At 51.8% G+C, this 21063-nt stretch overlaps 2 protein-coding genes across 2 annotated transcripts in view; both read right to left on the reverse strand.

The window, feature by feature from the left end:
* The window catches only part of SRPRB (SRP receptor subunit beta), an 82039-nt gene that overhangs the window by 17462 nt on the left and 43514 nt on the right, over positions 1-21063 (reverse strand). The gene's annotated exons all lie outside the window — the stretch shown is intronic.
* On the reverse strand, positions 616-20370 carry TF (transferrin). Its single transcript, XM_071566186.1, has 17 exons — positions 20175-20370; positions 17971-18134; positions 17680-17788; positions 16252-16443; positions 15145-15280; positions 14817-14872; positions 13654-13823; positions 13351-13537; positions 11133-11287; positions 10372-10465; positions 7724-7756; positions 6548-6706; positions 5221-5365; positions 3990-4054; positions 3715-3899; positions 1393-1579; positions 616-1026 (listed from the first exon to the last, which is right to left on the reverse strand). The coding sequence occupies exons 1-17, from the start codon at positions 20215-20217 to the stop codon at positions 989-991; spliced, it is 2118 nt and encodes a 705-aa protein (XP_071422287.1). The 5' UTR covers positions 20218-20370; the 3' UTR covers positions 616-988.

Below are 21063 nucleotides of genomic sequence, written 5' to 3' on the forward strand. Positions count from 1 at the left end.
GCCATGGGCTACCAGCTTTTCCAGGAGTATATTATGGGAGACAGTGTCAAAGGCCTTGCTGAAGTCCAGACAGACACATCCACAGCCTTCCCCTCATCCACCAGGTGGGTCACCTGATCGTAAAAAGAGATCAGGTTGGTCACACAGGACCTGCCCCTCCTAAACCCATTCTGGCTGGGTCTGATCCCTTGTCCACCCTGAAGGTGCTGTGTGATTGCACTCAGGATGAACTGCTCCAAATCCTGCCAGGCATGGAGGTCAGGCTGACAGGCCTGGAGCTGCCAGGGTCAGCCTTGCAGCCCTTTTTGTGGATTGGTGTTTTCCAGAAGGGAAGCCCAAGCCTGGACTGGCCCCATCACCACACTTTGTTTTAAGAATCCTGCCTGGTGGGATTGACTCAGACCCAGCCAGCTGAGACAGGAGATGGAGTGGCTTCTATTCCCACCTCCCATCTTACAACCACTGCATTAGTTTGGATTTGAGGGGTTTTTTCCCTTTTCCAACCTTCAGCTTCCCTGACACAAACACCCTCCCTCTTCCTTGTCCCAGCCACACCAGGGATAAGGGGACAAACTTGGCATAGCAAAGGCACAGAGAGTACAAAACATCTATCAGTTGGTTTCCAAGACACATTTAATCCATTTTGCTCTGGCAAATGGTTGAAAGAAACTTCTCTAATGGGTGGCAACAGATGTAGGTGACAAAAGCCATCTGTCACTGCCCCACAGCAAGAGGTGCTGAGGAAGGAATGGCCTTATGGACCCTTTGGAAAAACCTCAGGACGCCCATTTGGGATTTGAGATTTTATTTTTTGCTGTGATGGCAGCAGAGAACTGGAAAGTCTCACAGAGCCACGGTCAGGGTGGGGAGGGAGGGCAGAGAAAGCAGTGAAGGCAAAGGGCCCTCAGCAGGTCTTTGGTGCTGAGGGCACAAGAGGAGTCATGGCTTGAGGTTCTCTCCCCCTCCTGCAGGGGTTCTTCCCACCTCACTACTTGTCCTCGAGGAAGGTGCACACCTGGAGAAGATCTGGAAAGGGAAAGGACAGGGAGAAGTTCAGATCCTGCCCCCAAACACACCAGCACACACCCAGCCATGCCAACATCATCATCCATCCTGTGCCACACAAAAGGGGCATTAACCACTCTGAGCCCACACTGGGGGGGTTCTTTGTGCCACTTCTCAAAGTGCACATTTTCTACAGGTGAGGAAAAATCTTTCATTCCTGTTGCTGCCAGAGCAGCAGATTTTAAGCCTCTTCTCAGTTCACCCAAGGACCTTTGAGAAAAGGATATTGGCACATGCCTGAGTTGTCCTCATTCTGCTTAAAAGGCATTAAATGGGCAGTTCCAGGAGAAACTGCAGCCCAGGGACTTGTGGAGCTGCTCCAGTTACCTGATGGATTGCAGGTGTTGAGGCTGGCAAGTGAGGCGTGGTACTGATCTCCCAGGAACTCCTTGGATGTTGTTCCATCATGGAGCTTGACCAGGCACTTGGTCAAGTCTTTAAACAGGAGATCCTTGGTTTCATATGCAAACATGTTGAAATCCTTATTCTTGATGCCTTTCGCTCCAAACAGGCTCTGAAATAAAGGCATGAAGAGAAGTAGAAAGCTGGCAGGGCTCAGCTTGTGCCAGCCTGGCTCTTGGTCCTTGGTTTCACCATCATTCCAGGGAGTCCCAAGCCAGGCTCCAGGAACTTGGGAGTGAATTTTCTCTCCATGTGCTTAGATCTCTGAATGGTGGGAACATTTTCCTCTCCATTTCAACATTCAGAGAAACTTCAGAGTTTCTCCAGAAATTCAGGAGTGAATTTTCTGTCCCTGTGCTTAAATCTCTGACTGGTGGGCACATTTTCCTCCCCATTTCAACATTCAGAGAAACTTTAGAGTTTCTGCAGAAATTCAGGAGTGAATTTTCTGTCCCTGTGCTTGGAGGAGGGATCTCTGACTGGTGGGCACATTTTCCTCTCCATTTTAACATTCAGAGAAACTTCAGAGTTTCTCCAGAAATTCAGGAGTGAATTTTCTGTCCCTGTGCTTAGAGGGAGGATAACTCTGAATGGTGAGAACGTTTTCCATTCCATTTTAACATGCAGAGAAACTTCAGAGTTTCTGCAGAAACTTAGAAGTGAATTTTCTGTCCCTGTGCTTAGAGGAGGGATCTGTGAATGGTGGGAACATTTTCCTCTCCATTTTAACATGTAGAGAAACTTCAGAGTTCCTGCAGAAATTCAGGAGTGAATTTTCTGTCCCTGTGCTTAGATCTCTGACTGGTGGGAACATTTTCCTCTCCATTTTAACATGCAGAGAAACTTCAGAGTTTCTCCAGAGACTTAGGAGTGAATTTCCTCTCCATGTGCTTAGATCTCTGAATGGTGGGCACATTTTCCTCTCCATTTCAAAATGCAGAGAAGCTTAAGAGTTTCTCCAGAAACTTAGAAGTGAATTTTCTGTACCTGTGCTTAGAGGAGGGATCTGTGAATGGTGGGCACATTTTCCTCCCCATTTTAACATTCAGAGAAACTTCAGAGTTTCTCCAGAAACTTGGGAGTGAATTTTCTGTCCCTGTGCTTGGAGGAGGGATCTCTGACTGGTGGAACATTTTCCTCTCCATTTTAACATGTAGAGAAACTTAAGAGTTCCTGCAGAAATTCAGGAGTGAATTTTCTGTCCCTGTGCTTAGATCTCTGACTGGTGGAACATTTTCCTCTCCATTTTAACATGTAGAGAAACTTAAGAGTTCCTGCAGAAATTCAGGAGTGAATTTTCTGTCCCTGTGCTTAGATCTCTGAATGGTGGGCACATTTTCCTCCCCATTTCATCATGCAGAGCCCATGGGCAGATGCTGCCAGCAGGGCCTGTGCCTTGACCACGAGGTGGAAGCAAAAGGAACTGACTTCCCAGGGGCCTCTCACCAGACCCTGATGGTGGAACAAATATTAATGTTTGCAGTGAGAAACAGAGGTGGTTTAACTGAGTCATGTTGACCCCAGGAGGTGCAGGACTCTGTGTGTGCAGCGAGGCTGCTGGTGGGGCTGAGCCTGACCCAGCTGGGGCACAGACCTGGCACCCCAAGGGAGCAGAGCCCATAAAGGAGGTGATAAGCTCATGCCATGCAAGTAGAGTGTGGCAGCAGCAACTGCTGTGGTCCAGCTCTTCCCTAATTTCCTGAATATCAGGAAGAAGTTCTTTCCAGAGAGAGTGCTCAGGCATTGGAATGGGCTGCCCAGAGAGGGGGTGGATTCCCCATCCCTGGAGGGTTTTAAGATGAGATTGGCCGTGGCACTGAGTGCCATGATCTGGTAAAGGGACTGGAGTTGGACCAAGGGTTGGACTTGATGATCTGGGATTCTGTGATTCCGTGGATGTGGCACTGAGTGAGAATCCACCACATCTTGATCCAACCCTACTGTGATCACCAGCCCAGGGCACTCCGTGCCCTGGGCTGGTGATCACAGTGGGGTTGGATCAAGGGTTGGACTTGATGATCTCAGAGGTCTCTTCCAACCCAACTGATTCTGTGATTCTAAAGGTGCATTTACTCAGGTGGCAAAGGAGAAGGAGCTGTTTGGAAGGGATGGAGGAAGGGTGAGGATGAGGGACAAGGCTGTCACCCCACACCAGTGAGATAAAATCTTCCACCTCTTGCTGCCTTGGGGGAAGTCAGAGCATAAAGGCAACCCCAAAGCATTCCTTCCACTCCCAGCACTACAAACCTCCTGCCTCTCCAGCATCTCACGGACTTCTCTGGCTTTCTCTGGACGTGCCATCACAGCGTGGGTGGGAACCTTGGCCAGGTGGCAAGTCCTGTAGTCCATGATGTTTGCCCGTCTCCCATCAGTGCACAGCAGCTCAAATTCATCCATCTTCAGGTCTTTGGCCCAGCTTTCTTTGCTCTTGCCTTTAAAGAGAGTGGGTTTGGGGATTCAGAGACCTTGTGTAGCAGAGGAACATCAGCCCCACGACACCGAAGGAATAACCAACCACGTACCATCGGTGTTCTCCTCAACGATGGAATGCTTAATAAAGGCCACATCCCCCTGCTCCACCAGACACCTGAGAAATAAAAAGAGAGGCCAGTGATGTAGGTGATTGAATCCTGGCCATTTCCCCCAGATTTGATTTAGACTTGTGTCTTATTTTGTACAATTAGTCTCTCAGGACAGCCAGGTCTATCAGTCCTGCCACGAATACTTTAAAGATACCTGAAACACTTTACACTCATTCCTATTAAAAGTGGAGCTCTGCTGCCATTGCAGGAGGTCTTGAGTCTCTCCAGGTTTGCCTGGAGGCAACAGGACATCAGGTTTTACATCATTCTTTGTGAAGCAAAGACAAACCATGGAGCATATGTATAATATTAGACATAGGTACCCTCAGTGGTGCAGTGGAGAAAAACAGGTCAGCAAATTAGCATTGTCCCAGTTCAGCAGGTGGGACCAGTTTGTCCCTGTGTGGGTGTGCCCAAAGCTGGGCATTCCAAACCCTCTGGGCCATTGCCCAGCAACTGTTCCCAATGGCCCATTGGCAGCAGCTGCCCAGGGCACAGCTGAGCCCTCAGGCTGGGAGCTGGCTGGGAAAGAAGCCTGGCAGAGGAGCTGGGAGAACTGCCCTGCAGGGACTCCTTGGCACCTCCACACCCACCTGAGGGCTCAGCTCTGCCCATGGGCCAGCAACGATTCCAAAATCCCCCCTGACTGCCAGAGTCAGATCCCCCAGGGTGGAACTCCCTGCCCTGGGGGAGGCACTGGGGGCTCCCACCCAAACCTGAGGGGACAGAATCTTGGGGATTGGGGACTTCTGGGACCACTCATTGGATCCAGAGGAAGAGCAGACCCTGGACAGGAGGAGCCCACCACTCTCCACCAGACTGTGCCATCATCTGCACCAACAGCTTTGTCCCTTCCTTTGCCTTTGGACTCGGGGAACCACGTGGGGCTCAGCACAGGGGCCACCAAACCCCCCTGTGTTTGTGCCCCAGGGGGTGGGTTACACTGCTGGGGTTGGGGGTTAAACCCAATTTCTCTTTGTGCCATTGCATTTATTGTAATATTGTTATTAAATTGTAACTCTGACTTATAACCTCTGTTGTGTTGGGTTCATTTCTCCTGCTGGTTCACCTTCAAACCAGCACAAGCATCTACACCAGGCTGTGCTCCAGGGGTGATCTCCCCATGCCCCCTGGCATTAGCCCCAGGGTCCTGAGTGTTGCCAGCACCCACCTCAAAGCTCCAGTGTATCCATAGTACTGCTCGTGGCTGTTGGGGACGCATTTCTCGGGAGGGACCCCCCCGGAGCCCTTGCAGAGCTGGCACAGGCGGGAGGTGGGAGGAGATCCGGGGGCACAGCCCTGGCTGAAATATTCATCTGCAGGCAGGGAGAGGGAAAATTCACTTTGCCTGCCCTGGAAAGTTAGGGCTTGTTTTAATGACCTGAGTTAAATGCCCTGAGTTTGTGTTATGGGTCACTGGGAGGATGGAAATGGGCTGGGAGGAGGAGAACTCTTCAGTGGGCAGCAAATCACGTGTGTCTGGTTTCCACTGAGAGACTTGTGGGTTGTTATTATTGATGATTATTGTTCTTGTTGCCCAGAGAAACTTTGGCTGCCCCATCCCTGGGAGTATCCAACGTCAGGCTGCAGCACCCTGGGCTAGTGGAAGGTGTCCCTGGGCTAGTGGAGGGTGTCCCTGGGCTAGTGGAGGGTGTCCCTGGGCTAGTGGAAGGTGCCCATGGCAGGGGGTGGAACAATATGAGCTTTAAGGTCCCTTCCCACCCAAACCATTCTGTGATTCTATAATGAACAGGATCTATTAAATGTAATAGGCACTGTCTTGGTGCAAAAGGAATATTTTCCCTGCAAACCATTCCCAGCCCACACAGAGCCAGCCCAGGGCTCCACAGTCTTTACAGTCAGGCAAGTTTGCATTTACAGCAATGCCAGAGCTCTGGGGGCAGAAGGGACAGTGGGAAAGGAGGATGGAGAGGCTAAGAATAAACCTTATCTTCTTTTGGGTAGAGATTTCCATTTAATAGTTATGTTTACTTTGCCTTGGCCAATAACATTTCCAAATTATTTTCGTTGGACCAGAATTCTCAAGGAATTCTCAGGCAGTCAGATCAGTCCCTTAAAGTTTCTTGGATGAAGATGAGACTCTGTCCAGTGTTCCCAGCCCTTCCCCTCCCTCTTGAATTTCCTCCTTTACTCCCACTCCACACCCTGCACAAGCACCAGGCCCTCCAAGGGGCAGCCAATATTCCCTTTTTGGGAATATATTCCCCTTCTTGGGCTGCTGCAAAGGGAAGGGGAGAGAAGTTTAAAGAAAGCAAAGGCCCCCCCAGAGCAGCTTGATGGGCTGTACCTTACTCTGACAACCACCACGAGCATAAAACTTTGCTCCCTGAAACCTTAAATAACATTCTCCTCCCTTTCCTTCCTCCAGGTGGGAATCTTTGAGGCACCAGAAACATTGAAGACAAGGATGAAGGATGGAAAAAACCTTTTGGGAGGAGATTGCCAGCTCAAAGGAATGGCTGCAACCCTGGACTCACCGAAGTTGCAGTTGCCTGTCTTGTTGTGGATCAGCCCCATGGGGATGTTCCAGCCAGCAGTTCTCCCCACAGCTGTGTGGCAGGACTTCTTCCCCTGCAGGTTGTTCCACGTGATGTCTCTGTCAGACTTCTTCACCACAGCCACAGCAAAGTAGGTTGCTGTCAGAAGGTAAAATAGAGCAGAATTAAGGAGAGCACTGGCTTGACTTGGGAAAGGGCATCTGGGAACAGCACGGCAGAAACACTTTGCAATTTGAATTATTTTCCAGCCAGCAACAGTGGAAGGGTTTGTAGAGTGATGCATCTACTTCCACTATGCCCTTGGGAAATTATTATTCCTGAATTTTCCCTGCCTCTAAAACACTTGGGTATGCAGGAAGGCTGCAGCAAAACATGAGGATTCCTTATTCCCTCAGATTCCTTATCCCCTCCAGATTCCTTATCCCCTCCAGATTTCTTATCCCCTCCAGATTTCTTATCCCCTCCAGATTCCTCATTCCCTCCAGATTCCTTATCCCCTTCTGATTCCTTATCCCCTCCAGATTTCTTATCCCCTTCTGATTCCTCATGCCCTCCAGATTCCTCATCCCCTCCAGATTCCTCATCCCCTCCAGATTCCTCATCCCCTTCTGATTTCTTATGCCCTCCAGATTTCTTATCCCCTTCTGATTCCTCATCCCCTCCAGATTCCTTATCCCCTTCTGATTCCTTATCCCCTTCTGATTCCTTATCCCCTCCAGATTCTTATCCCCTCCAGATTCCTCATCCCCTCCAGATTCCTCATCCCCTCCAGATTCCTTATCCCCTCCAGATTCCTTATCCCCTCCAGATTCCTTATCCCCTTCCGATTTCTTATTCTCTCCTTAGCAGAGGAGAAAACCCTTCCCTCTTCTCCCCCTTCCCACTCCCAGAAAGAACAATTTCCTACTGCTGCAGCCCAGACCCTCTTCCCCTGCTGCTGCTCTGGTGTGACCACACAAATCTCTGCTGTTGCAGTTTGCTTTGCATTGGAATCTCCTTGCAGGCCCAGACTCTCCATCCAGGTGGTCTCCCAAAATCTGAATATCAACGCTGGACTTGTGTGCAGACTGACCAGGTGTTCTCCACTCAAGACCATGTATTTTATCACTGACATCCCTCAGGACTGTTTTCTGTGCCTCTCTTGGCAGTAATTACCTGGTTCTTCTTCTGAGTCGCTGCAGTGACTCTCTGTGGGAGGGGAAAAGAAGAAGATGTTAAATAAAAGAGACCTCCAACCCAAGAAAAGGACGGAGCTCATTAACTCCTGGAGAAACTTCATTCTAGAAGGGACCATTTCAGGTCACACCTGAACAAAGCAGTGTCCAGTTGCTCCTCTGAACTAAAACAACTGGTTTTACCAAGGCCAGTGCTAAAGGACAGGGACAGGATGTGGACAGGACTAAACCAGAGAGCAGCTGGAGGTGACTGAGTTCCTGACTATCGTGATAAGCATAGATGTGATTCATGTCAGTAAAACAAAAGAGTAGCCCCTACAAAGACATGAAAAGAAACATATAGTCAGTCAATTAAGCTCAAAAATCCAATGAAGAAATAAACCAGATGGTGTTAAATCACTTTATTCCCTACAACCTTGGCAGGAAATACATGAATTATAACAGGAAAGTGGAAGGAGTAAAGTCTTTCCTACACCGTTATTGGAAAAGGACGGAACTTATGGTGGGGTTATTCCTGGGGTTGTAGGAGTAGCTTGGCTGTAGTTAATTAAGGGAATATATGTTAAAACTGCTTAATAATGTACCTAAAATATTTATGCATAAGTAAAAGGAATATGTGTGTTGTAACTAAGTGTCAGATTTACACAGTGATTGGTGTGGGAAAGGCTGAGCAAGGTCGTGCCATGACCCAGCACCCAAATTTGCTTTTACCTGATAACAAACTTTAATTGCAAACCCACAAGGGTTGAGACTTTAAGGTCCCTTTGAGACTTTGTTCCTCACACTACCCATGGCTGCTCTCCCAGGTTGCCTCACATGTTTCCTACAGGATGCAGTGCTGAGACTGCTCTCAATTCCAGAACAAACCCAGAGCTTTGGGGGCAGCTCATTCCCCACCCAGAGCTTTGGGGGCAGCCCATTCCCCACCCACAGCTTTGGGGGCAGCCCATTCCCAACCCAGAGCTTTGGAGACAGCCCATTCCCCACCCAGAACTTTGAGGGCAGCTCATTCCCCACCCAGAGCTTTGGAGGCACCCAGAGCTTTGGAGACAGCCCGTTCCCCACCCACACCTTTGGAGGCAGCCCATTCCCCACCCAGAGCTTTGGAGACAGCCCATTCCCCACCCAGAGATTTGGGGGCAGCTCATTCCCCACCCAGAGCTTTGGAGGCACCCAGAGCTTTGGGAGCAGCTCATTCCCCACCCAGAGCTTTGGAGACAGCCTTTCCTCACCCAGAGCTTTGGAGATAGCCCTTTCCTCACCCAGAGCTTTGGAGACAGCCCTTTCCCCACCCAGAGCTTTGGAGACAGCCCATTCCCCACCCAGAGCTTTGGGGGCAGCTCATTCCCCCCTCAGAGCTTTGGAGACAGCCCATTCCCCACCCAGAGCTTTGGGGGCAGCCCATTCCCCACCCAGAGCTTTGGAGGCACCCAGAGATTTGAGGGCAGCTCATTCCTCACCCAGAGTTTTGGAGGCACCCAGAGCTTTGGGGACAGCCCATTCCTCACCCAGAGCTTTGGGGGCAGCCCATTCCCCACCCAGAGCTTTGGAGACAGCCCATTCCCCACCCAGAGCTTTGGGGGCAGCCCTTTCCTCACCTAGAGCTTTGGGGGCAGCCCTTTCCTCACCTAGAGCTTTGGGGGCAGCCCTTTCCTCACCCAGAGCTTTGGGGGCAGCCCATTTTCCATCCAGAGCTGTGGAGGCAGCTCATTCCTCACCCAGAGCTTTGGAGACAGCCCATTCCCCACCCACACCTTTGGAGGCAGCCCATTCCCCACCCAGAGCTTTGGGGGCAGCCCATTCCTCACCCAGAGCTTTGAAGACAGCCCATTCCCCACCCAGAGCTTTGGGGGCAGCCCATTCCCCACCCAGAGCTTTGGAGACAGCCCATTCCCCACCCAGAGCTTTGGAGACAGCCCATTCCTCACCCAGAGCTTTGGAGACAGCCCTTTCCTCACCCAGAGCTTTGGGGGCAGCCCATTCCCCACCCAGAGCTTTGGAGACAGCCCATTCCCCACCCAGAGCTTTGGGGGCAGCCCATTCCCCACCCAGGACTTTGGAGGCAGCTCATTCCTCACCCAGAGCTTTGGAGACAGCCCATTCCCCACCCAGAGCTTTTGAGGCACCCAGAGCTTTGGGGGCAGCCCATTCCCCACCCAGAGCTTTGGAGACAACCCTTTCCTCACCCAGAGCTTTGGGGACAGCTCATTCCCCATCCAGAGCTTTGGGGACAGCCCATTCCCCACCCAGAGATTTGGGGGCAGCCCATTCCCCACCCAGAGCTTTGGAGGCACCCAGAGCTTTGGGTGCAGCCCATTCCTCACCCAGACCTTTGGAGACAGCCCATTCCCCACCCAGAGCTTTGGGGGCAGCCCATTCCCCACCCAGAGCTTTGAGGACAGCCCATTCCCCACCTAGAGCTTTGAGACAGCCCATTCCCCACCCAGAGCTTTGGAGACAGCCCTTTCCTCACCCAGAGCTTTGGAGACAGCCCATTCCCCACCCAGGTCTTTGCAGACAGCCCATTCCTCACCCAGAGCTTTGGGGGAGCCCATTCCTCACCCAGAGCTTTGGGGGCAGCCCATTCCCACCCCCTGCCCCCCCAGGGACAGAGCAGGCTGTGCTTACCCTCGTAGCTCTCTGCCATCACGGGCACCAAGCCACAAATGCCAGCAGTGTAGACAAAGCCTCCATCCAAGGTGATGGCATCTGCTTCCCCCTTCTGCAAGGACAATGAAACGCTGTCTGTCCCCAGGGCTGCGCCTCTCAGACATCAGGAGGGCAAAGAAGCATCTGGAGGTGTCTTGGACACTTGGTGTTTTGCCAGCTCAACCCAAGACAGAGTGAAAAGGGAAGAAGAGGGAGGGGAGAAAAAAAAAACCCTCCAAACTAAGTTTGTGCTGAAAATAACTATATGTATTTATACAGAAAAGGGAAAATGAAGAGAGAACTTCAATATAACACACACTTACACAAGTTATGTCTAACAAGAAATAACCTCCCACTCCCCAGTTAATACAAAGTCTATTACTCCAGATTCATGAGCACTCCAAAAGACACCCAGCAAAGAACAAAACGAGCAACAACAAAATGTTTCTACTTCCCTGAAACTCAAACAAAATGCAAGTAGTGGCAGCAGGAGCCAGGTCTAGCACAGTAGAAGAGCTGGAGCACGTTCTTCTTCTACTTCAGCCATGGTGGAACTGACCTAACACCTCCCACTGCTGCCCCATATCTCAGGTTTGTGTCATCTGGTATGAAATATTTCCTTGGTTGCCCAGTCAGGTGGGAGCTGTCTCCCAATCCACACACATTCTCTGAGCCTGCTGATTTGAGGCCTGGCTAAAACCACTCCAGGAGGGATGGCAAGGGGAAAACAAAAGCCATACCATGATCTTCATGATGCACTCCTTGGTGCTTTCTGCCACCACGCACTCCACCTCCCCGTTGCTCATCACGCTCCAGACGTCACACTTCTTCTTCTCGTCCCTGCCGATGGCACACCACTGGGTCTTGTTCCCTCTGCGCCGGGGGGTCAGGCGGTCTGCAAAGCCAGGGGGAAACCAGGCTGAGCCCAGAGCCCTGCAGGGCACACAGGGCACTGCCTGGGGCGTGGGACTCAGCCACAAAGCCAGCTGGGCACAGGAGCCTTGCTCAGGGCAAGGTGGTCTTGTTCGATGGGCTGGTATGAATAGAGGGTGATTCTTAAGCTGAAGGATGTTCAGAAACCAACTGGCAGGTCAGAAAGGTGAATTTCTGCACAGCACAGGCCATCCAGGCAGATCTCTGTTAACAACAACCCCCTGCAGCGCTCCAGGCTGGGCACAGAGTGGCTGGAGAGCAGCCAGGCAGAGGGACCTGGCGGGACTGAGGGACAGGAAGCTCAACAGGAGCCACCAGTGTGCCCAGGTGGCCAAGAAGGCCAAGGGGATCCTGGCCTGGATCCAAACTAGCGTGGCCAGCAGGCCCAGGGCAGTGACCCTTCCCCTGGACTCTGCCTTGGGGAGGCCACACCTTGAGTGTTGTGTTCAGTTCTGGGCCCCTCAATTGAGGCAAGAGATTGAGGGGCTGGAGCGGGGCCAGAGAAGAGCAACGAGGCTGGAGAAGGGACTGGATGTGGCACTGAGTGTCCTCTGAAACACCTCCAGGGACAGAGAATCCACCATGTCTTGATCCAACCCCACTGTGATCACCAGCCCAGGGCACAGAGTGCCAGAGTGATCCCAGTGGGGTTGGATCAAGGGTTGGACTTGATGATCTCAGAGGTCTCTTCCAACCCAACTGAGGAGAAGGGACTGGAGCACAAGTGCTGTGGGGAGAGGCTGAGGGAGCTGGGGGTGTTTAGCCTGGAGAAGAGGAGGCTCAGAGGTGACCTCAGCACTGTCTGGAACTGCCTGAAGGGAAGTTGTGGCCAGGTGGGGGTTGGTCTCTTCTCCCAGGCACTCAGCAATAGGACAAGGGGGCACGATGGGCTCAAGCTCTGCCAGGGGAAATTGAAGTTGGAGAGCAGGTGGAAATTCTTTGCAGAGAGAGTGCTCAGGGATTGGAATGGGCTGCCCAGAGAGGGGGTGGATTCCCCATCCCTGGAGGTTTTTCAGCTGAGCTTGGCCGTGGCACTGAGTGCCATGATCTGGTAAAGGGACTGGAGTTGGACCAAGGGTTGGACTTGATGATCTGGGAGGTCTTTCCCAACCCAACTGATTCTATGAGTCTGTGTTTCTAAGGATGTGGCACTGAGTGAGAATCCACCATGTCTTGATCCAACCCCACTGTGATCACCAGCCCAGGGCACTCCGTGCCCTGGGCTGGTGATCACAGTGGGGTTGGATCCAGGGTTGGACTTGATGATCTCAGAGGTCTCTTCCAACCCAGTTCATTCTCTGATTCTATGATTCTGCCTAAAACAGCATGGCCACTAAACCCCACATGTGAGCAGTACTTGGTACTGCTGCCTGTGATATATCCCACCTTTCTGTGCTCCTCACAGCCCAGACAACCAGGAGACTAAGACCAGAGCTGGAAAATTGCAACCTGCAAATCCCCATGTTTCTGTGCAACAACATTTCAATAATATGGGCTGATGAGATGTGAAGTCCATGCAACCCCTTCCATAAATGTCACTTCACAGAAGTGAAATACTTTAAATTGTCCTATACATGCCAGGAGGGTTTCAAACCTCATTTGTGGGATGTTTGGCTCTCAGAAAGCCACCAGTAAATGCTTGATGAGCCTACATGGAAATAAAGGACACTGTTTTCCTCAAGTGGCCAACACTGGGCTTGTTGTCCTGGGATGTTCCTTCTTTGTGCATCCAGAAATGGCTTTTCTAAGCAGCAGTTTTCCCCATGCCCAATCTCACCACCAGCTGCTGTGGAGTGTGTGTGAATTTTCCTTCTCTGTCAACGTGGTGATGATGTTATTTTGGGTTTGCACTCAACAAACTCCCCTTGTAAGTCACATTTGTGAAGATTATGTGATTTCCTGGGAAATATTTTGCAGACAATAAATCTGCATCTGAAAAAATCGTGTTCCTTTTGCCCAGATTTATTTGCTGATGCCAACACTCCCCCCACACTGGCACGGCTTTGGTGTCTCTGCCCTGCCTACCTTTCTGCATGCTCTGGATGGCACTGTAGTAATCAAAGCCCAGGTAGAGCTGGGAATCCATCAGGGATGGGACCTGCTTCAGCAGTATTGCAGAGTCTTTGAAAAGCAAGTCCTTGTGGGCTGGGTCCTTCTTGCCAGGTGGCCCAAAGAGGTGGAAGGTGCTGGTTGTGCCCACACCAAATTTTTCCTGCCACAAGGGAGAAATAATCAGCCAATGACCCCAACCAAAAGCCTTGGAAAGCTGGAGAGAGCAACCAAAGCCAGAGGACAGAAGAGGGGAAGCAAAGGAGAGCTTGGTGATACCTGTGCTTTGGCCAGGAAGTTCCAGATGTCGTTGACCTTGTTGTCATCCCGAGCCACCACGGCGTGGGCAGGAACCCTGGCCCAGTGACAGGCTTTGTAGTTGTCCACAGGCTGGCGGGTGCCATCCAGGCACAGCAGCTCATACTCCTCCTTCTCAGCTGGGGCATTTTCTGCAGGAAGGGAGGAACCACGAGGTGCATCAGCATGAGAACAGACCAGAAACACCCATCTGGGGGAGCTTTGTGTTTGATTTATTGCTGCAGAAGCTCAGAGAATTCTTTGCAGGAGACAGGTTGGAATGGGACTGGGGTCACAGCACAAAGGCAACACCTGGGGAAGAGACATCATCTCTGCCTCTGCCACAACAACCCAGCAGGAAAGGGTTAATGTACCAATGGATACAAAGAGGTTTGCAAACACCACACGAGTGGATTGAAGAGGTCAGGAGCTGCACCTGGTCTGTGAAGGGAACTGATGTCAAGGCTGAAAAGAAAAGCCCATAACTGAGATCACAGGAGAATTCAGGTGGGAAGGACCTCTGAAGATCTCTGGTCCAAGCCCCTGCTCAAGGTGGGGGCAGACCAGGTTGCTCCAGGTGGATCCTGAAACCCTTCAAGGATGGAGCATGCACAGCTGTCCTGGGAAAACTGTCCTGCTACTTCCTTGTCCTCAAGGGGCAAAAAAACTCCCCTTGGTCCTCAGGCTGATCAATCCTAGCCCATGGGCTCCTGCAGGACAGCCTTGGTGACCCTCCACTGAGCTCACTGAAGGTCCTGGACATGCCAGGCCATCCCCCAGAAATGCAGGATCAGTGGACTCTGGCTGTGGGCTGAATTCCCTCTAAAATCCCTCCCAGGGGAAGGGGTGACCTGCTCAGTTGCTCCCATCACACCTGGCTCTGAGATAGGACACCAAGCAGGTGTTCCTTCTACAAAGGAGAACCTCAGAGAAGAAAAAGTGGCCCCACCATAATCCCATTTTCTCAGAAACAAGGATGAGTTAGTCCACAACGTGGAAAACACGTTTCAAGAGATGGAAGAAGAAGAGGTTTTGGGCCAACCTGGAGAGGAATGAAAGCTGCACAGTGCAGAGGAATTGCAGGATGGAGTGGCAGTGAGAGGCTGGACTAGAAAGAGGAGAAACAAGAGACCTTGCAGGCTTACCTTGAACAGTTGTGTGTTTCACAAAAGCCACTTCTCCTTTTCCTTCTTTCAGACAGCTGCAGGGGGGAGGAACAGAAGAGAAGTTAGAAGACCAAACATCATGGCTCTCTATCTCCTATTTCAGCAATATTTTTGGCACAAAGTGCAGCCATAGAAAAGTGATCTTTCCAAAAAAAATCCTATTCTGGCAGGGAAGAAATTGTAATTGCAGAGAAATAATTCAGTCTCCTCAGGAGCCCTGATTACAGCACAGCCCTCCCTGGTCTAACCAAAACTTGCATGTGCCAGGGCTGGAATATTTCCCCAAAGGAAAATAATTGTCACTCACTGAAAAGCTCCAGAATATCCAGAGTAGGGTCCTGTGCGGGACATTTTGGTTTTGGCATCACCCTTGCACTGCCGGTAGAGTTTGGGCTCGGTGGTGACACCGGGAACGCAGCTGGCAGAGAAGAAGTTGGCCACAGCTGGGAGTGGGAAAGGAGCAACAGCTGGTCACAAACTCACTTTTAGAAGGACCAGGAAGGGGAGGATGCAGGAGGAATGTCAGTGCCCTCTGAGCCACCTCTGGACCTCCAAGGGAGGTTGGGCAACTGTTACGGTCAATAAAAACAGAGTCCATCCCAGGGAAGATGGAAGACCCTTTACTGGAAACAGTATCCAGCTAATATAGTCTTAATATAGTCTTAATTAAGAGGCTGAGTTATGCAGAACAGGACTAAGGGTCATCCTAACTAAGGGATTACTGTAAGTCAGTCATGGGGAGAGGCTGAGGGAGCTGGGGGTGTTCAGCCTGGAGAAGAGGAGGCTCAGAGGTGACCTCAGCACTGTCTGGAACTCCCTGAAGGGAAGTTCTGGCCAGGTGGGGGTTGGTCTCTTCTCCCAGGCACTCAGCAATAGGACAAGGGGGCACGATGGGCTCAAGCTCTGCCAGGGGAAATTGAAGTTGGAGAGCAGAAAGAAATTCCTTGCAGAGAGAGTGCTCAGGGATTGGAATGGGCTGCCCAGAGAGGGGGTGGATTCCCCATCCCTGGAGGTTTTTCAACTGAGCTTGGCCGTGGCACTGAGTGCCATGATCTGGTAAAGGGACTGGAGTTGGACCAAGGGTTGGACTTGATGATCTCAGAGGTCTCTTCCAACCCAACTGAGGAGAAGGGACTGGAGCACAAGTGCTGTGAGGAGAGGCTGAGGGAGCTGGGGGTGTTCAGCCTGGAGAAGAGGAGGCTCAGAGGTGACCCTCTTTGAAAGGGCAACAATACATGTTGCAAAACAGAACAGGGAATACCCAGAAAACTGCAAATCTTGGCAAATGCAGACTGGATTATGTCTTACCAGCCTGGGGAGGCTTTCTGCAGGTTTCTGTTCCAACAGGCAACATCCCTTTCTCTGCACCACCACCCTGGAGTAACTCCCACCCCTGTGGCATCTCCCACCTCACCTTGCTCGATGGACCCCGAGTCTTTGCCATCCCACTCGATGTCTCCCCTCCTGGTGAGGATTCCAATGGGGATGTTCCAACCAGCAGACCTGCCCAGGCCTGTGTGGCAGGACCTCTTGCCCCTCAGCTCGTTGATTGTGAAGTCTGTTCCCTTCTTCACCACGGCCACGGCGTAGTAGCTGGTAGTGGAGCCTGCAGTGAAGAAAGAAGCAATAAAGCAACGAGAAAACAGCACCTGGGAACACTTCAAATCCTGCTAAAGCTCCTATTTCAGGGAAAAAATGCTGCATTTCCAAATAATCAGCAACCTGCCTGAACACTCGTGGTTTTCTCATTTTCTTAGGGGTGAGCTAAGCTGCCAATATTGACCCAAGGCTGCACGTTACAGCTCAGAGTGAGTGACCTGAAAATACAACCACACTCAGGGTGCTTTGGCACAGGACAGACCTCAGCTGTGCCATAGTTGTGGGCAGCTTCAATGAGTCTTTTTGGCAAACTTCCCCTGGCAAGCCTCTTAAATGCTGTTGCCCACTGTGAGCCTTAAAATCGTATCTAGTCCATCACATGCTGTGTGTGGATACAATGCCTGAGTTTTAGGGGTGGCAGAGACCTCAGCCTTCCACTTAAGATCTGGTTTTCTTAATTAGCACGTTGAGGATGGCTCTGTCGTGTTGCTTTGATCCTGAATATTGTGTACAAACAGGCTGAACCCCAGGGCAGAGGTCAAAGGACACTGGGAGCTTTGGATGTGGTGGGGAAGTAGCACCTGTTTGGCTCCCAGGAGAAAGGTGGGAGAGAAGAAGGATGGAACAGACAGTGAGGAGGAAGGAAGCCAAGGATCCAGCTCCTGTCAGAAGGGGCTGCTGCAGAGCTCTTTTTATGCTTCACTTCTTTTTTCCTGGGTGTTGCCTGCACTTCTTGCCTCAGTGATCTCAGCTGGGTGTTCCTCCCCAACCACTACCAATGCTGTTGCCTCTTCAGGCATTTTTTTGTCTTGCTGACAGTACAGGAAGGTGCACAGCTCATCTGTGCCACCCAGCTCCGTGTTTCACCCACACAGCACAAAGCCTCTGAAAGCAGAAGATCTCTGGGACTGGCACAGTTTTTATGCCATCCTTCAGGAGGACCAGGATTTCTGCTCATGGTGCTTTCCATCCCATCATGGAATCAGAGACTTTCACTGCAGCAAACTGGAGAAATGGAGCAGTGGCTTTGCCCCCTTTCCACTGCAGTGACATTGTGGCCATGGGTAGTGACTCTCATCTTGCTGAACTGTCCCCTAAACCCTCCCCTCTGGGACCTGGAAGCCAGAGGCAATAACTTGGACCCCCCAACCGAAATAAAGTGGGAATTCTGTGTGGAAAGGACAACCTTTGCACTCTCAGCTTGTTATCCCCACTTGGCTAAAAATACTGGGTGAAAATGTACCTTCACTGTGCTCATAGACCTCAGCAGCAATGGGCTTCAGCTTGTAGGGGGCAAGGCCTGCCTCAAAAACTTGACCTCCATCCAAGCTAATGGCATCTGCTTCGTTATTCTAAACAGCAACAAAGAGATTTCATCAATTAACAAAGAGCAGGGAAAACACTTCCCAGGTCTCTCCTTGTGAATGACTCTTCCTCTCCAGGGGCATCCCAGGTAACTGAAACTCCATCTCCAGGTGGAAGAGGCTGCTGGAACATCCTCAGTGCCCAGCCCAGGTATTTGCAGCCCACTCACCGAGATGGCTTTTATGCAGTCAAGGTATGTTGCTTTCTGCAGGCAAGTCAATGCAAAGTTGTCTTCTTGCATGTGGTCCCTCAGGCTGTTGCATTTGTTCTCTTCTGGTGAGGATATTGTGCACCACCTGATGTTTGTCTTTGGGGGAGCAGCAAAACACAGAGCTGTGGAAAGAACCAGAAATCAACAGTTTGAGAGAGTTAGAAATGCATTGATTAGAGAGAAACAGCATCCCTGTGAGCACAGGGCCTCTGGTTCCCTGAAGCCACAGGTCTGGGGGATGGCCAGGTGCAGGATCTCCCTTGAACATCTCCAGAGTCGTGCAGGGAGGTCCTGAGATGAGCTCAGTTGGTTAAAACTTCGTTGTAATAATGCCAAGGTCATGGGTTCAATCCCCCATATGGGCCATTGACTTGAGAGTTGGACTCCATGATCCTTGTGGGTCCTTCCAGCTCAGAATACTCTCTGATTCTACCTTGCCTGACATGTACACCAACAGGGAGGACCATTCCTGTCCCTGGGCAGTCATGACAAGCAGCCTAAGCTCACAGCAACACCCACAGGAGAACAAATCCATGCACTTCAGCAGAAATTAAGCTCAAGCCTTTGCAAAAGCAGAGACACCACTGAAGCATCACCTTTGCACATAACCCAGAGGAAGAGCAGCTCTGCCCTGGCCAGGCTGTGTGCAGAACATGGACAGTCTCTGCCCCTTGGCAGCTGGAGGATCTGACATGTTTAACTCTCTTTATATCTCACCAGCATCACAGCATCACCACAGCCCTTCTTCTAGGAGTACCCCAGCCAGTAAAAGCAGCTGAGTGGAGCAAGAACCTCAGGTGCCCTCAGACTCACACTTTTGCCAGCAACCTGAATGCCAGCAATGCTGGGAACCTGCAGGTCAAGGCCGTGGCCAGTCCATGCTCTGCCCCTTCCCAGCAGGGCTGTGCAGAACAAGAGGTGGCTCACACAGTGCACTCCCTCCAAATCCCTGAGGACACAATTCATTCAAACATCTCAGATCAATCTCTGCCCTTTCCCTCTTCTCTTTCACCTCTGAAATTTCCTCTCTGTACTTGATTTTTGAGCCACAGCCCTGTCAGCAGATGCTTTCCCTCCTCCCAGTGGAGCTGCTGAATTTGGCCACAGAGAGAATCCTAAACCTTAATTCCTTCTGCCATCACTGATATTTTTCAAGTCTTGACTGCACAAACCTTAATCCAATGCTGGTGCCCATCCTGCCCAGAGCAGGCTCCCTCCTGAGGGAGTCAGCCCAGCTGCACTGGTGACACTGGGAGGGTAATGGGACCCTGGGTGCCCTGGCCACTGCCACAGAGCTTTGGGGCCACCTCTTGGCTCCTTCTGTTTAGGGGAGGAATGGGGACCATTAAAGAACATCCTTGTGTGTTAGTGCTCAGAAAAGGTGCTTGAGTGGCAGAGGCAGCAATTCCCACCAGAGGACATTAATCCCCCACACATTTTATAGGGGATCAGAAGAGACCTGCTGCTTATTCCAAGAAGGAGTTTCCCTTTCCAGGTCAGCTCCCCAAGGTGCAGACAGCAGCGACCTCCTTGCCGTGCTGCCTGCCCATTTCCTGCCAGAGCTGTGAGCAGAGACAGAGAGGAAAGAACCACTTCGAGCAAAGTCAGCCCTGCAGCAGCACAGTTTTTGGCATAAAACACACAGGATATCGAGCAAAGTGCAGCTGCAGCATCGGGACAGAGCCCGCGGGAGCAGAGAGGGAGGCACGGGGAGTCTGTCATTATTCAAGCTCTATTTCAGTGTCATCCTGCAGGTTAAACCCCGCACACCTGCAGCCTCGGCAGGCAGGTCCTGCCGTGGTTTCTCCCCCCTGTGTCCCTCTCCCAGCACAGCAGTGGCTGGAGGATGATTCTCCCTCCACCCCGTGCCCGCCGGAGTGGGAGCCTCTCTCGAGGGGTGCCCTCCTTTTGGAGAGTGCTGCCCATGGCTGCCCGCAGCTCGTTGTGCCCCTTCAGGAGAAAGCAGCTGGCATTAACACTCCAAAATGCCATCCTCGTGGGCAGCCACAGCAGGCGCTGCCTTATCTTGGCTTTTTTTACGGACCAGCCGCCTGGGTCTGGCGGGTGCTGCGGCTCTAACCCAGCCCTGCCCAGGGGCAACCCTGCGCTCCGCGGTGCTTTGGGCTTCCTCTCCCCAAACGCTGCTCTGGGCACACACTTACCCACTATCCCGAAGGACAGCACGGCAGAGAGCACGAGTTTCATCCTTGAGCGAGGGGTCGGGTACCGAGGAGGGGGAGCAGCAGCCTTGGTTGGTCACAGACCGTCCCCTCCGAGTCTGTGATGGCTCTGGAACCGCTTTCTGCCTCTTTTATAGAGGAACAGCCTTGGCTGTGTTTGCAGAAGCAATGACCTAACGCTGTTTGTCCTTCCTTGTTTCTCAATAGCTCCTAAATCGCCCCCCTCGGCAGATCGGCCCGTTTTTAGGAAACCTTTCTCTTTGGCACCAACCCCTTCCGCTGGCAGGAGGCAGAGCCGGGCAAGGCGCTTGGCGCTTTATAAGGGGCTTCAGATGGAAAATTCCCCGGTTGTGACATTTGAATTCCCCCCCCAGGGCTGAAGCGCCGCAGGAAAGGGCTCTTTTCTTTGTGTTGCCCACCCCCTGCCTTGCCCAGAACTAATCCCAGCAAGTCCCAGCTGGATCCAGCGCTGGGGTTTGTGTGTTTGCCAGTAAGTGCTGCTGGGGTGGCCGTGGCCCTTTGGCTGGCAGTGGCACCGGGTGCCTGCCTGTTCCCTCACACGCTCCTGGCAGTGCCAGGGGGGCTGAGGGGCAGTAAATGAGTCTGGCACACCATCTGGCTCCTTGCACGGGTGAAGGAAGCCAAGGGCAGTGACTGCACAGCTCGGTAAGTGCCCTGCAGCCAGAAGGGAACATCACACTGCACCTTTGGGAAGCTTTTGGGATGAACCTGGGAGGAAATGCTGGAATTAGCAATCACCATCCTCCCCCTTCCTCTGCAAACCCTCTGCACTCTACTGGGCCACTCCTCATCTGTCCCCCTGCAGTCAGGACTGGTGGGCCATGGCTTAGTCAACCTTCATGATGCTGTC

The sequence above is a fragment of the Pithys albifrons genome, chromosome 11 (genome assembly GCF_047495875.1).
Source record: "Pithys albifrons albifrons isolate INPA30051 chromosome 11, PitAlb_v1, whole genome shotgun sequence".
Classification (NCBI taxonomy): domain Eukaryota; kingdom Metazoa; phylum Chordata; class Aves; order Passeriformes; family Thamnophilidae; genus Pithys; species Pithys albifrons.